Here is a 17280-nt window from a genome sequence, read left to right as displayed (position 1 = left end):
TGGTGTTGGCGTGTTTGTTTGTGGACTTTGGACACATCTGAGTTTGGAGCCTCATTTCTGGGGGTTTTTTTTTCCCTTGAAAATATCCCTGTTGTGCCTCAAAATGGCTTAAATGTAACTCTGATCCTTGCCTAATTTATTTGACTGTGATAAGCGAATATGCAAAGTGTCCCCGCCTCTCTTCTCTGCCACATGTGAAACAAGTCCACACAGGCAGACACTTTCCTCTTGGCTGCATTTTAACAGATAACAACAACATGCTGCTAAAGTTAAAGCCCTGGAGTTGACGCTCTGCAGGTTGGTTTAAAATCTTTGCTTGTGAACCTGCAGCTGGAGCGTTGCCATTCCAAGATGGAAAACTCATTTGCGATGTTGACAACTTGTTTCACTTATTTAACTTTAAAAACACTATGTGAATATATTAAAAGAGACTAAGACAAACCGAGAAAAAAAAAACCTCTAACCTGTTATTTTACACAAACTCAAAAGTGATGAACATGATTATCGGGATTATTTTTTATACTTGAGTGCTTGAAGTCTGGATCCTTCCTCGACAGGCTTTGTCAGGCCCTCACTGCAGCTGTCCTTAGTCGCTGCTCGGTTGTGAGTCTTTGTTCTTTCAGTGACTCAAAAGATGCTCTGTTAGGTTGAGGTCAGCAGGATGACTTCATTCATTTGGCCTCTTATGTTTTCGCAGTACATCTCAATATTCATTTTTTCCCCCTGTGAAGTGGTTTCCTTTCTGTTTTGCAACATTTTAAGCGAATCTGAGCAAAATGTGAAGCTGGTGTGGTTTCTCGGCCTTTTTCAGACTCATTTGTGCAGTCTTGATCTTTTAGATTAGTTTCATGTGGCCTTTTTGTTCAGGCGTGGAACCCGCGGTTTGTATCTCGAGGTATCCCGACAGTATACCGAGGTGGCTTTCTTCACCAGGCAAAGCATTCAGCTCCACATCAGTTGTCTCCTGTTGGCTTTCAGGCTCGTTAGTTCAGATGATTGTACTCAATCATTGGCCACGTTTCTACTCTTCCTCTGCGATTGGCCCGTTTTACCATTTCAACCTCACGACAGGCCCCTTTCATTTGCATTAGCACCATGTTATAATTAACATTTTATCTCCACTTATAAACAGATGGAAAGCCTTACTTTTGAAGATGTCAACTTGTTTTTTTGGTTTTAAACTATTCATTTTACACCAACCTTTTAACGAGAGATTGTAGATCATAATTTATCCCAAAATTAAAATAAATTCAGAATAAATGATCCTTCCCCAATATTGTAAGTGCAACAATACCACGTTTTCCTATGTTGTGACCATAAAACACAATGAATTTGCGTACATTGATAATCCATGGCCATGCATTAATAAATCTAACTATCATTGTCACAAATAAATGTCAGTGTTTTTGGTTGTAGCGATACCTGTAAAGTTATAGCAAATCCAAATGAGGCCCACGTTGGGAACCACTGCTCGGGCCAACTGGGAGCTGGAGGTGGAAACCCAACCATTAAAATGTGCATATTTCCTTTTTGACAGCTCATCAACCACACAGAGTACTTTAAAGGATAAAATAGTTTATTTTATAGTCTCATAGTAAAGGTAGGCCTCAACTTGCAAGACAATTGTTGGCAGTATGTACAACATACTTGTAATTTCCATGGAATGGAATCAGACAAACAAAGACCCACTACACTAATTATATCCTCCTAACTGGAAATAAAATGGAAACAATATACATACACACACGTTTCCTAGATACGCAAAATGCTTCCTGTTTTTTTTCCTTGGGGGAATTCAGCAACATTGATTATTTTACTGTGTAAAGCACAACACATTGACAGGGACTCATCTGGTCTCCTTGTACTGCAAACGCCAGGAGCTACCTTTTAACATTCAATACCTATTTCATACCTTCAAAGAAAACTATACGTGACAAATTGGCATTTTCTCCACGACTCGTGTGATTACTACAAAATGCATAACATACCTTTGAAACCTTGAAAACATCCAATTAATGCTTTGTATAATTAAAAAAATGAGATGCCTAATGTTTTCAGCCACCTAAAGTCATTCACTACTTAGCTAAAGGACAAAATACGATACAAGTTTAGGAATATTCTCCCTCAAAACATCAGTTCCAACAAAAGGAGTTTTCTTTTTCTTTTCTTTTTAATCTTGTGTTAACAAACGTGTCGGGCAGAAAACATCTGCGAGCCAGTGGGCCTGAGGTGGGTATCACTTTAACATTTGCTCAAAGCATCTTCACATTGTTTAGTGGAAAAAAAGTAGGCTACAAATATTTAGATTTTTTTTATTTTAAAAAGGTAAACTTTTTCAGGACGTTTTATCTAGGTGTGTGTGTGTGTGTAAATCCTAAACAGGTTTTTATCAAGAATAACAAAATAAACAAAAAAATATATAATAAAGCAGTGCTTGGAAGAGTACGCCTGGCTTCCCCTTCTGCCCCAAACATTAACCGGGAGAGGAGGGGGTTGGGAGGGGGAGGGGGGCTTTACTGAGGGTACAAAAAAAGCATCAAGTCCTCAAGTAGCCAAGCTGCCTCTTTTTGAGTTTTGGATTGTTGTTGTTGTTGCCGCTAAGAGGGGGGAGGGGGGGGCAAAATGATGGAGCACCAGAAACAAAACAAAGGGGGATGTGAGGCGAGACACCTGAAGCTCTCTTGATAGACTGAAGCGGCCGTCTTCCACTTGTTTGCTTCCTCTCCCCTGCTGATGGAAATCGGCTGGACAGACGATTTTGGCGGCGTTGTGAGGACATTTCAGGGGACGCGAGTCTCAAGTACGAGCACGACCAGAAATAGAGGAGACAGAACGACGAGAGTGGCGAGGGAAGCGGGGGCTGTTGTTGGCATGAAGGAGAGGAAGGGCTGATGAGCCTCGAGAGCTTTGAAGGCCAACTCTTCTGGCCCCCCCCTGCGCCCCGCCACCCCCTGCGTACGCCAGCTTTTCAGCTGCCCGGCTTTCTAACTTGCTTCCACGCGCAGCTTCTTCCTGTTGGGCGGCTCCTCTGTCTCCGACTCGGAGCTGGAGTCCGAGCCCCCGTCGAATGCCGAAACGGCGCTGCCTTTGGGGTTGGTGTACAGGCTGCTGTCGGACGATGAGTAGCTGGCCTGGAGCTGCGCAGAGCCCTTCACTTTTTCCAGAGCACGAACTGCATAAACACAGACACAAAAACAATCATGGAAGGAGGAGGTGAGGCGAAGACGAACAGCGAAGGAACCGAAGAGGGAAAAAAACTGAAGACGTGTTCAAGAAAAAAAAGACCGTCGCAGATAAAGTCAGAAGAAGATGGCAGGAAGTCCCAACTTTTGGCCTGAAACCTTGAGTGAGAATGTCTTTTCACCAAGCCCCACAATTACAGATAATGGTTTCACACTTCTGGTCATTAGGAGGGAGGAAAAGCTGTCAGTGTGAGTATAAAACAGCCTGTTCCAACAGTAAGGCACAAGTCAATCCGACTTTAGTCACAACTGCGCCGTCCATTAAACTGATGTGTTGCAGGTGTAATATTATGGTGTAAAAGAACTTTAGTGGTCCTGCCTGTGTTCAAACAGTCTTCGGAGCGAGTAAAGAGCAAACATTAAATAAAATATGGCTCAATTTGGCTGATTTACAAAAAGCTGAGTTAATTTCCTGGGAAATGGGATTTAATTCTTAATATCTTCTTATTCAACGCTACTTCCAAGCCTTTAAATGCACATGTGTAAAAAGTTTAAAATCACAATGAGCGATTGGTGAGTAAGAGGTCTGTTACTGGTCTGTTATCTTGAATATGAGCGTTCCAGAGCAGGTTATGCAGCACAAGAACACCGTATTAATAAACCTGAAGCCACCTCGCTGAGCCCCAAAGACTCATACAGGCCTCGGGTTACAACAAAAAGAATCAGACGGTGTTCACATGAACTGGAGATGATGAGTCTGAAATCCAGCTGTGGTTACCTTGCTGTTCCAGCAGTGCGTTCTGCCTCTTCAGGTCGTCGATGTCCTGCTGGTGCGTGTGGTTTTTTCGCCTCATATACTGGATGTATTCTGTGGCTTTGTCTAGGATTTGAGCTCGAGACGCCTGTTTGGTAGACTGCTGTTAGTGACACATGCAAAAAGTGAAGCAGTGAAGCATACATACATACACACATCCTCATCACATTTCTAACTCTGAGTCCTGCCTGTCGTTCTGCTGCACACAGCGACTCGCTGCAGGCTGAAGCCGCTGCAGAGACGACCCTGCTCGCCCTCTCTTAGCCTCTAAAATCTTCTCACACTTCAGCTAGACAGGATAGGTCGCCACCCTGACACTTCTCTGTCAATCAGCGTGTGCTCCCTGAATGCCTGCTAGACAACCGGCTGCCAGTCAGCTCGGAGGAAAAACACATTCACTGATGATCATAAGCATCATAGTGCTTCCACAGAGCCAAAGTGGTGGATGAGCATCTAGACGGCTTCCAGTTGTTCTTTCATCGGTTGTAAACCAAAGGAGTTTGACTGTGGTTTAAATCTGACATTTAGAAAAAAAAAAAAACTAAGTGTCATATGGACTTTTTCCAACGTATCTAAACAAGCAAACTTTCTGTCCCTTATGAAACAGTACTTATTAACTCATTTCAGGCACTGAAACACATGACCTGTCATTATTAAACCCACCGGTCTCATGGAAACCGGGAGCAGACCTGCATCGCACCTTTGGAAGCTTTTTAAGAGCAGAGCTGGCTTTGTTTAAATCTCTGATACTGAGGACTTGCTGCTCTCTTTGCTGTTTAATGTGAGGTGTCATCGTGCTAAGAAATAAAGAGCTCACAAAGGCCTTGATGGGAAAGAGAATGTTGTGTGCCAATGATTTTAGTAAGGGATTAAAATTAGGGCTGGGACTTTAGCGCGTTAATTTCGATTAATTAACTACACACATATTAGCGCGTTAAAAAAAATAACGCATTTTAATCGCACACTATAATTATTTATTTATTTTTTTTTTTAAATACAGACGGATGGAAGCGTCGACAAGAGCGTGGTCAGCAACCCCATAGCTACCCCAACTTTGGGGCTAGAGGCAGGTTTACTGCTCACAAAGAACAGAAGTGCAGTGCAACAACGACAACAATATTAAGAAGTAAAGAATCACGTATGTTGCTGCGTGGTAGCCTATCCCCGTTTTTCGTTATTTAGCTGATAAATATACATATGGAAAGGTATAAAACACCAGCTTTACTGGTGAAACGGCTATCCACATTGTTCCTAGATCTACAGTAGCTGTGGTGATGTCATTCTACAGTCAGCCAAATTACAATTACAAATGGATATTTGGTGATTCTAACTGGAATATGGCGATTTTGAGAATGTCCTTCTTCAAATAACACAAATAAGGTAGGAAATCCCAGTTGTTTTTCATATGTTCGCCGAAACACTATCATCAAATAGTCTTCTTGTGACTTGGTTTGTTAGTCGACTCTAGGTGCTTGCAGTCTATCTGGAGCTACTTGCTAAGTAGCCTAGTGTCAGTGCAGTTAGCACCATCTTTTGAAAATAACGGACACACTTTTTACTTTATGTTAGGTTGCCAGCGTGCTTCCTCTGCCATAATGTGATGCGAGTAGATTGGCTTGAGTAGGCAATGTGTCCGCTGTGGCAGCGGACAGACTGGTGTGAGCAACAAGTTTGAACGTAATGTTGTGCCTGTGTGATTTAGCACTGTACGAGGCTACTGTTGGAAGCCCGCCGGGTAGAACTATCTCTTGAAAGTTGTCGCCTACAACTGTTGTGCGTCAGATGAGATGAAATAGAAAGTCCGCACTGTAGCTCATTCACTCCTAGCTCTTTTTTTCCAAGATGAAGTTGATCAAAACTTATTTGAGGAACACAGTGGGCAAAGTAGCCTTTGTGGATTGGCTATTTTATCCTTAGTGAACGGGCTATGAATGAATGAGATGGACAGGTATGCCTGTGTGTGCGTGTGTGGTTGTGAACACGGGCTGGGGCTGTCTTGCCCCTGGACCTTCAGCTGTTCCACCACAACGCACAGTGCGACATCTGTCTGCTTGTGAGCAGTAAGCTCCACTGATAACTTAAAGTTTACACTATGCAAGGCTGCATGCAGACGGTGGAGTAATGGGTCAGTAACGTTGTTGCGTTGATGCGCGGGGGTGTATGTGCTGTTTTGACTAGCAACCCCTCACATTCATGCAGCAACTGCATAGCAACCCCAACGAAAAATCGCTGGCGCCGCCGCTGATCAAGCCTCAAATATCACCTCAACGCTAAACATGTAGAAGCTAGCGTGGAAGCTAACGGGGGCCCAAGGCAGCTTAACATCCCAGATTCTATATACTGTGTTTTCATGCATGCTACATTCAGATTTCAAATAGGGATATGTTCTGTGTTTGTTAAAATATTGTTGAAAATGTTAATTTTCTAAAGGATAAAGTATATGCGATTAATTTCGATTAATTAATTTCAAAGCCTGTAGTTAACGCGATTAAAAATTTTAATCGAGTCACAGCCCTAATTAAAATCATTCAAACCTGAGGCTACATAAGGAACTGCAAATACTAAGGGCTTGAATCAGCTCTTAATGGCTTAGAAAGATGTCATTTATCAATAAAGACAAGTATTGCCTTTTGGATCCATGTGCCCTGCACAGACGAATCAGAAAAGCTTTTTTTAGCCACAGCAACAATCGTCACATTTGGCTCAAACACTTTCAGGAGAAGAACCTCAAACTAAAGCACAGACTTGTGGTTTGGCCTTGCTTTGATTCTACTCCTTTCAGCTGGATGATTACAGTCTGAAACCGGTTGTTCATGTAAGAAAACCTTCGAAAATCGAATGGCAGAAACTTGTAGGAGGAGACTTGTGGACAAGAAGATTTACAGCCACAAGTCCTTCCTGTTTAAGGGAGTAAAAGCTGCTACGAAGGCCTAACGCAGAAGAGTTTCTATTGATATTATTGTTCCAGAAATGATGGAAAAGCCTCATTTTCTTTAATGTTTTGTTCTCGGATCACTTTTCTCTGAAGGCACCACTTGATCAAATGATGGTTTGCCTAAATATATCAAACTATTTGAAGCTAAAGTGTGAAAATTGGCTAAATTCAAATTTGAAACACAAGCAAACATGACTATAAAGGAGTTGCTGCTCTCGCTACTTTATGCTTAATACATTTGAGCTGTTCTCTAACAGGACAGCGGTTAATAACCAGTCATAATACAAATCATTTCTGAGCTCGTAAGCTGTACACCTCTTTGGCCACCAGACGACATCATACGAGCAGTTTAATCCTCGGAGGGAAAATGGAGACTGAGGAACGAGACGCTTTATTATCAGTAGATATCCCTCGTGTCATCTCATTAGGCCCCACCCTTTGCACTCGCTGACATTTCTTAGCTGTTTTTTTGAGGGAAAATAAATTTGCATGGCCAGTTACTGAACCCAGTCCAAATCTTCTCAATGTCACCCATGTCAAAACAGGAAGAGAGCAGCAAAATTTCTTCGTAATAGCTTCCTGACGCTGGTCCAAGTATTTAGACGGCATCACCGCCTTACTGCTGCCAATCTGCACTCTTCCACCATCTGCCCCTTTTCCAGTCTATTCAACTATTTCTCTGCACTGATTAACTAACTAAACACCCCTGAGCGTTTACAAGAAGTTATTCAATAGCAGAAATACTCTCGTTTCTTACTAATTACAATACAATTCACATACATTACACACACAAAACAACAATATTTTTGGCAAAATCAATGCAAACAGTTTGAAAATCTTCAACATTTGAGTGTCATTTGTGTTGCTGTGGGACTTACAGGCTGAGCGTTACCAACCTTTTCTCCCTGCAGAGCGGGTACCGAGTCCCGGAGGCTGTGAAAGCTGTCTTTGATGTGGTCCCTACGTTTGCGCTCCAGTGCATTGTGGTGTGCCCGTTTGTCTGCCTGCAATGAGAGGAGACACAAGGCCTTCAGCCTGCAGCAGAGCAGCGTGGGTAGAGGACAGCGGGTGTCCAGCCATCCCAGCTCACACCTACACAAACCACTCTGCTGCCAAGTCTCCCTCTGCCTTTACAATGAGAACGCCACTGTGCTCCTAATTCAGCCTGGTTACAATTAATCTAACCAAATATACACGGTTAGATGTAAGACGACAGTTCATCTGATTTATCAATAATAAAAAAAACTGTTAATGTTTAATCCACCACTGAATTGAAAGACTGTTCAGAATTTAACAATATCCATTGACAAAAAGGCAATTAACGACTGCTATTCCACAATAAACTAAATGCAAATTTTAAAAAGCGAATTTATAAAGACAAACTCAGGTTCTGAAAGTGTCCAAGAGTCCTGTCGTTAAACTACAAATCATGAGCTGATGTTGAATCCTGCTTGAAGCAGGTTGCTGCCCTACGTCATAGTTTCACATCAACTCTGAAGCGGTTTCTTCAACTTGAAAATCTAAAATTTTAAAAATCCTCAATCTTCTTAATGCTTCAGCAATGTGAAAAACTGTTAGCAAAACATTACATGTTACCAAACCCGTAAGTGACATCTCAAAAATCCTGTTTCCTTCAAAAAAGGATTATTTATGCCTTTTATTCCAATGAATTTGCCAACATCGTTTAACTGTATCACCAAAAATATATACATCAGACCAATCAAAGTGTTAATGGTCGATTAATTATTAAATAAAATTAGCTCTATAGACAACCGAATCCTAAAAGAAACGTGAACTGCCTTTTTATTGTAGGGGGCAGCAGCAGGTATCCTGCTCACAGACCAACTAAACTAAATAAGAGTTCTTAGACAACTATTTAATGATCTAAAGAGTAATGTGACTAATGGCTTTATAAACTCTGCTTCTATGGTCCTTTGACTGGCTCTGCCCTGTCCTGACTCCCCTCTGCTGTGACCCACGCCCATAAGGGCAGATTTGTCGCACAGGAGTGGCTCTCACCGTCACCAACAGGTCAAAGTCATGACGCCACAGTCATACAGACGTGGGGGGAGACAAAAGCCTAAATTAGGACTATAAGTCTAAATGAGACTGAAAGGAATGAAGAAGGACGAAGACATTACAGAAGATTTGATGATTTATGGCTCAAGTGTCAGGGTTTATAAACAAAAGATTTAGATAACGAGCAGAAAGTGCTGGGTTTTTTTTGTTTGGGAACATTTGTCTCCTTCAGTATCCACTGTGCTTTTGCCTCTAAACAGCTTTGTTATACGATTATCACACGACTCTGAAGGACTGTAGCAAACTAAGATCTAATTTGGGCCGACGGGTGAAAAACAACCTGATTAAACAACCTTGTACCTTCAATGAACGGCAACTTGAAACATGACTTAAAACTTTAACACACATTTGCATAATAATTGCACTGTAAAAGCACAAGATGGCTGCCACCGTCACATGACCAAAACCAGGCATCAGGTCAGTTTGCTGCCTGTAGTGCAACCTGTTTTCAGGACAAACTATTAAATGTGATTCACTCCAAATCCATGCTGTCACCCGACAGACATTCAGCTCCACATCTAATCACAGCCTGAACAGCTCATCTGATCGTCCTCCATCACACACCTCCAACAAAACAAAGACATGATTTAAACATCAGCAACGCAACTTAATAATGCCTGTGCCCACGACATCGCCTCAGGCAAGTGGAAAAACAAGTCACATGACCTGCATCACCTGACTCAGTTCATCGCATGATCGCAACAAAAACCAAAGTGTCCACAAGTGAGACAATGCAGGTTAAAACAAGTTTCTCGTTTCCGTGTACAACACGTGACTGAAAGGTGACTCAAGGCAACTAATTTAGGAAAACCGCCAAGCTCAAGCAGAGGATGTAGGAGTTACAAAGTAAATGCCGGAGAAGGAGGAGGGAGCAACTCTGACAGAGAGGCTAAATGTCATTCAAGTGAAACTGAAACTGTCCTAGAAATGCAAACATCCAACCACAATGCCGGTGTCTCGTGATTACTGTGGCCGACACGGTGACTGCAGCTCCTGCAGACTGTTTCATAAGAGCCAAAGATCAACCTGGAGACAAAATCCAGCAGCACCGCAGGTCTCGTGGCATCACACTCTCCACTCCCTACATTAACCCCGCCGTAAACAAACACATGACTGCCATTGATGGTATGTACAATTACAAGTCTGGCTGCCACGTTCACATGGACGATTTCAGTGGAGACAAACATGGGTCCGAAGTAACACATGGTTGGTATACACGCGACTAACTGGAATGACAGAAACTGAGTTTTATTTCACTTAAAATAAGTCGGGTGACACGCAGCACAATCAAAACCACATCTGAGAGCATCAGCTTCTGACAAGATGCTCAATATTCCTCTGAAAGGTCAATAAACGCATGGATCTGGGGCTGTTCCCAGAGCCACCGGACAAGTTTGGACTCAAGCTGCCCTCAGAGCTAAAAGGTTTTTCTTTTCACTAATTAGCCATTTCTGATAGCTAATCCCTGCAAAATGAAGCTTTCCTGAGTTAAATCAGCTCCTAAATTATAATCTAATGATATAACAAAGATTAATTTCTATTCCTTCTGATCTCCAACATTTCATCTTACTTTGTGAGACACTGATCCCCTTATAGGATTTGCAACAGTGATTTATGTAGAAGGTGAACCATCTCCTCTGACACAAAGCACATCTTTCTGAACAACTTTTCTTGTAATAAAACAGTAATTAAAAAAAAAGAACAGGGCCCGTGTCTCAGAAAAAAAGTAATCATTCAGTAATAGTCTTGGTAGTCACTTAGGAACTTGTGCGTTGGCATGATCATTATTTTTGATGGCTATACAGCGATGCCAATAAGTTTCTAAACACACTTATTTACTGTAGCATGTTAACATGCCTGCTACTTTCATTGACTTGCAATCATCTTAACTACAGGAAGCTCAATTTTGCATCTATTCAACATGGATCAGATCTGGAACAATAATAAAGTAACGACTAATTCCTTTTCTGGTTAGTTAAACAAGTTAAAAAGCTACAAATGACAGTATTTTTGAAAGATCAGGTTAGCCATGCTTCATAGTTAATGTGTATTCTCTGGTTTAATTTACTGATAACATTCACTGCAATGAAAATGTCCCAATTCAGCTCACTGAGAGCCAACTATCATTTCACCAACACGCTACTTTGTACAACTGCAACACCAACAAATATTTAGAACCCACATTTCTCAGACTAATGCATGAACCTTTCATTGCATGCTATATTAATCATGTCAGCTCATTAAAAATTGCCATTTTGAAAAGGCTCTGACAGCAAACTGCCTTAACAAATACAACTACATCTACTCGTGCTTATAAAGCTCAACAGACACCACCAAACAGGTGTCAGATTATCCCGAGTGCAGTCATTCTGAATTCGTTAAAAAACTGAAACCTTTTGCTGGCCTCTTAGGACACGCCAGCTGAGCTCCGGCTCCATTATATTCATACCTGACCACGAAACGTTACATAACAGCTCCAGGTGCCGACTGGAAGAGCTAATAGCTGCTGCTTCCTGCTTACTGATGGCTGTCTCAAATTCAGCGCATGAAAGCCTACACTTCTGTTAGGCCTCTGTTAGAGGACATGGAAAACCTTCTTGCACTAATAACGGTGGAAACACCAATAAGGTAGATGCTTCAGCAGCTAAAATTCAGTTTAAAGTAAAGAGTGTGTTCTTCCATTACTGGAAGACGTAGTGAAGAAGAGAATAACTGATTTCATCGCAGATGCGTCTGGATATTTCCTTGATTCTTATTATTATTGTCCAGTTAATAGGAAGAAATCCTAAAAAAAAATCTTCTGAGAGCACAAAGGGACATTTTACAATAACTTGAAACCCTTATTTTCCACTTACAGTACAACTAAATCTCCATATTCAAGGATTATAATCTGAAAATGTACAGTTTTCATACAAATATTCTGTCAATCCAACAATTACAGACCTATATGTATATAAGAAATATAAGAAAACGATTCTTGGCGTTCTTTTTACTGCAGAACCAGACGTTGCCAGCCAGTCTCTTATCTTTCGTTTAAAGCATATCAACAAACAACAGGCCCCCTATATAATCGCTATCTGGGTTTGAATACCTACAGTATTCAATATCTGCCACGTGGTAACCACCATCAGAGCTAAAAGATTTAGTTCTGAACCGGTTTGATCAGGACAATGTTTTGATATACAAATTGCCATTTAATTTATGAAAGCTTGCAGGAGCGGGTCACACCGTCTTCAATCATTACCGTTAAATTCACACAGCTGCGCCCAATTAAAGTTCATCCCGAGAGCCGCTAACACCCACAAAACAAACTCCTGGCTGTTTATGGGCTCGGCTTAGCTACACTTAGCTAAATTAGCACCTAACAAAAGGCGGTTCTGTGGAAGACGCAGCCCCGTCATTTTTGTCGTTTGGGGAAAAAAATACAACAAGTGCACATTTAAGATCAAAGTGACGAACCACCTATAAACACGTGAAAAACGGCAGAGCTGACGAATATGCAGCTGCTGGGGCCATTGTTGAAAGCCCTGATTTGAGTCATCAGAAAACTGAATATCACCAAACATGCCACCGATGTGACATCTTGATAAGCGTGAGCTGAACTTGTCATTTGTTACTGTAAACGCAGGCAGGTTCACTTCACTTTTACTGAGTCACGTGTTTGGCGGCACAACGTTGGTCACCGACTAAAGATTGCCGTTTCCCTCGAAGAATAATCAAGCTATGAATACAAATACTGTGCAGCAACGCTGTCATTTGATAGTGTCTTGGATACGGTCGGCCCCGGGTTTGTGTATATTTCAGGAACAGGTTCCACAATCAAATGAAGTGACACAAAATTAAAGTAAAATATGCAAAAAGCGATACGATTAAGACAGAATATTCTGACCTGAGGTCTGTTGGAAGCCATATAATTTATTTTAAATATTTAATTTTCATTGGACATATGTAGATTCTGAAACATAACCTTAATGTTTCCTAAGGCCTCCTTTGCATACTAATTTTGACAGCGTAAAGCATGCTTTAATGCAGCAAACAAGCCGTGGAGGGTGCACAAATCGCGGCTATGCAATGCAGCTATACGTCATTCATTTAAGGCTGCCAGCCCTTTAGTTGCCTGTAGAGAGAAGATGACTCTAATCACTGGCTGCAATACAGGAAAACATCCCGCTGCACCCCTTCCTGACACGAAGCCGTGTCCGAGATGCAGGCGCGGCTCGTCTACATAACCACCAGCCGCTCTGTGTTTCCTCTGCATCCTCATCACAGATGCAGAACAAAATGCAAGCCGTCTCCTTACTGCGATGACCTACATGTAAAATATGCGAGCCTGATCATAGAGCGGGATCCCCGTGGTGTGAAGTCTACCGCCGGGGGAAAACCTGGAGAACACGCAGTTTTGTACGAACCGGAAAAAATAACAAAAAAGCCTTTGTAGCGGGATAAAGCTTTGGTCTTAATATAGACGTCGTGTCACCGTCTTTCTATGGCCGCGTTTAAACAGGATGGGGACACCCTGCAATGCACTGCTACAGCTTATACCGAGCAACAATCGCCACACTATTAGAGACGCGTGACTAGTTCCGTGCTGGAGAAAATGATGCGAGAACTGTCGTGCGAAAATACCAATTTGAAAAATTAAGCTGATATTATGTGCAGGACCAGTATTCTGAATCATTTAGATTAGAACACCCCCACCCCCCTCCCCAAAGTGCAACCTAACAAATGATAAAAAGGAAAGAAAATTGTGATAAATAAATTGAAAAGTGAAACATTTTCTCGACAGTGGACAAATCCCCCAGCTTTACGCACCACAGAGTGATATCTCGGTGATTCTTCCTGCAAAGAAACAGAACAAAAAGTACAATTGTAGCCATAACTGTTCCGCAACTCTTACTGTTTTGCTGAAGTCACTAAAAATAATTTAGCTGGTCAGCAATGCGTTTATGCGAGATAGGCTAGTGTTTCTCATCAGTTAACTACAAGCTTGACCAAAATACTTAAGAAAGCAGAGCTAGCCAGCTTATTGGTAGCTAGCGCTAGCTGAGCAGCTAGTTCAGCTGTATCGCCAGCGAGAAGAATAACATCCTTAAAAAACGAAAAGTGGCCATACTCACGTCACTATCGACTTCGATGTCATCGTTATCACTCATACTTCGATAAAAGAGTATAGTTTAAAGGGACGGGTGGCTAAAAAAACAACATGAACTTTGGCACTGAGCGGCGCACTAACAGAACGACAGCTAGCAACAGCAGTTCACGTTCTGTTTGGATAGAACCGAGGTGGAATCTACCGTCTCCACGTGACTACACCACACGCACAGCTGTTGCTGCACAGTACGCATGCGCGACATTTCTCGGGCATCTGGGAATCGTAGTTACACGAGGTAGCTTTCTGTTTTTAATCGAAAAATACATCATTTCTCAGATATTTCCACCAAGAGACATATATATAGACACAGTTGGGATGAAATATAGTTAGAAATGTCAACAAGCCGAGGCAGAATATTTTTTAAATAGCAAGCTAAATTCATTATAAACTACAATAACCAAGAGTCATTAGGCTTGCTTGTGACGCCACAGCGTCATTTTCCTGAGGTGCACTATGGGAATAGTAGTTTGAGCCGAATTTCTGTCAGTAGCTAAGACAAGACCACGGCTAAGACACGTGGATTTTAAGAATACTCTGTAGAAACTTGAGAATATTAACGGGGGATTGATCTGGGCTTAGAATAATAAAGATCTTGTCGGCGGTAAAGTTAATGAAGAGTATTTACATTAAATACATTTTAAAAAAACACATTTTAAGAGTACACCGAGAGGTAAAAACATTATTTTTTTCCTCTTCCCCCCACCTGTTTTTATATGTATTTGTTCATCCGGTTGATAGACTGACGTATCAGTCAACATCAGATTTAGTTTTACTTAATAATAAATTTGTATTCTGACTGTAGTGTTTTTCCATGCAAAATATAAAATGTTTCACTGCCTTTTGAATATGAATCTCAAATGTTTTTGTTATCTGCTTTGACACTAAAAAATCATCTTGGGTTAGAAAGCTCAGTGTTTTAATGGGAATTTTTCACAACTGGCGTTTTATTGATGAAATAAATAGTCAATGGAATTACTGCAAAAAGAAACTGGGCTTACCTAGAGTTTTTAACAAACAGCTCAGTTCCTGCAACAATTCTTTTGAGATTGCTTTATATAATGCTGCTGGAATAAATTAAGTGTGGGGGCTGGTCTCAGTACAAATTGCAAATAATCTGCTCTGGTGCTTCCTTTTTTCACAAAACTGTGCTGTAGATAAGGAGCTTACACTGAGGATTATTTTGCACAGCAACAGAGGAAAATAAAACAACAAGCTGCAAGCAGACACATGCTTACTCCAGTAGGTCAAGAGGCCACAACAGCTGCAGGAGACACCCTGCCCCTCATCACTTTCCCTGCAGATGCACGCTTTTCCTTTTTTTTTTTTTTTTTTTTTTTTTTTTACCTGCACTGACCTTCATTCGATCATCTCTTCTCCAACTTTAGAGCCTTTTGATCATCCTCATCTCTGTCCTTCCTCTTTACAGTAGCCTCTGCCAATTTAGCTTCACATCCAATATATCTTTTTAATTACATGGTATGTTAAGTAGCGGAAGGCCAGAAAGGGTCACAGTTTATTTAATACATGGAAACACAATAAGGTCAAGCTTTAATAATGCATCTGCTCCAGAGAAGCTGAAGCTGACAACCAGAACTCATTTATCTATCATTGTGCACGACTAGCCCACTGCATTTAAATTCCCTCAAGGAATGGGTAATGTTACAGAAAAATGTGACAACGTTGGAGTGCTCTCAAAAAACAAGATGTTTTATTCTATGCAGCCACACCCTAAATGGCATTTCCTTATGAGCTGAGCTGAGTTATGAAGTCTTAACTCCACTTCAGATTCAGGCTGAAGGGAGCCCATCACTGGCAGCACTGATTAGCAGTGAGTGGAAGGGAACAGAGCTTGTAAAAAGACAGATATATGAAGCATTGTTTTAATTACAACTAAACTGGCTCATCATGCAGGCAGAGCCTCTCTACCCTCCCCCTATGTCCTTATAGGGGTGGTCTGCTAAACCATTAAAATGCTCTCCTTTTGTCCCCTTACAACTAATGAAGAGCACACTGGAAGGGTCTCAATGTGCAGATTTGTTGTTAGTTAGATCTGTTGTTTTGGATACATGACTTGGAAGGGGGTGCACTGTCAGATACACACCCAGATTAAGGGTAGAGTAGTCATAGTGAAGCCATAAGCCAGTGAAGCGACTTAGAGGATGATCATGCAATTTCCAATGTATCAATTCAAGTGCAAACATTAACAAAAATGTGCAATGTGCATTTAAAAGTGACTCTATGATGATAACATCACAAAATATTCTTCAGTACTACAACCCTAATTCCAAAAAAAAGTTGTGACGCTGTGTAAAATGTACAGGGCCATGTTTACCACCGTGCAGCATCCCTTATGCAACAACAGTCTGAAAAAATCTGGGAATTGAGGAGACCAGTTGCTGCACCTTTGGAAGAGAAATGTAGTCCCATTCATGTCTGATATAGGATTCTGGCAGCTCGACAGCCCTGGTCTTTTTTGTTGTCTTTTTCATCTAATGAGGAGCCAAATGCCCTGTGATGGACTGGCGAGCCGTTGCACGACTCTCACCCCATGGCATCTGGGATAAGCTCCAGCCCCCCTGCGACCCTGAAGTGGATTAGGCAGGAATTAAAAATGGATGGATAGATGATGCAACAAACGTTTTTTAGCAGGTGAAAAGTATGGACTTCAGGCACGCTGGTCCAGCACCTAGATTCTTCCACAATGAAGCCATGCTGTTGCAGTTTAGCATTGTCTTGATGAAATATGCAAGGCCTTTCCCGAAAAAGTTGTTTGGATAGGAGCGTATGTTGCTCTAAAACCTGTGTAAATACCTTTCAGCATGGATAGCTTCAATTCTGAGAGACTCTGCTTCTCTAAGGTACTCTTTTCATACCCAATAATGTCAGTGACCTTTTGCCAATTAATCTTATTGGTGTCAACAGGCACCTCCTTACTAAAGCAATCAGAGAAGAGTATGCTCTTGGGATAGTGATGCTGTTCCCTTCCCTCAAGGGTCCATATACCAAGAAAGACTATGTAATAGTCATTATTATTGTTTGCATGACAGTTTCATTTCATACTAGCATGTTTTGACATGAAGCTGTGTGTATGACACTGACATTTGAATTGTCTGAGATT

The 17280-nt window shown here is 41.5% G+C and overlaps 1 protein-coding gene across 7 annotated transcripts; it reads right to left on the bottom strand.

The window, feature by feature from the left end:
• Window positions 1–1558: 1558 nt before the first annotated feature.
• max (myc associated factor X) lies at window positions 1559–14299 on the bottom strand. Of its 7 annotated transcripts, none has more exons than XM_075458441.1 (5): window positions 14128–14299; window positions 13823–13849; window positions 7810–7935; window positions 3961–4099; window positions 1559–3172 (listed from the first exon to the last, which is right to left on the bottom strand). In XM_075458441.1, the coding sequence occupies exons 1-5, from the start codon at window positions 14161–14163 to the stop codon at window positions 2985–2987; spliced, it is 516 nt and encodes a 171-aa protein (XP_075314556.1). In that variant the 5' UTR covers window positions 14164–14299; the 3' UTR covers window positions 1559–2984. The 7 variants fall into 7 exon arrangements, with proteins under 7 accessions (XP_075314556.1, XP_075314557.1, XP_075314558.1 ...); XM_075458442.1 differs by having other exon boundaries at window positions 3961–4084; XM_075458443.1 differs by having other exon boundaries at window positions 7828–7935.
• Window positions 14300–17280: the final 2981 nt, after the last annotated feature.

The sequence above is a fragment of the Odontesthes bonariensis genome, chromosome 24 (assembly GCF_027942865.1).
Source record: "Odontesthes bonariensis isolate fOdoBon6 chromosome 24, fOdoBon6.hap1, whole genome shotgun sequence".
In the NCBI taxonomy this organism is placed as follows: domain Eukaryota; kingdom Metazoa; phylum Chordata; class Actinopteri; order Atheriniformes; family Atherinopsidae; genus Odontesthes; species Odontesthes bonariensis.
Note: the sequence above shows the minus strand (reverse complement) of the source record. Positions and strands in the feature narration are given on the sequence as shown.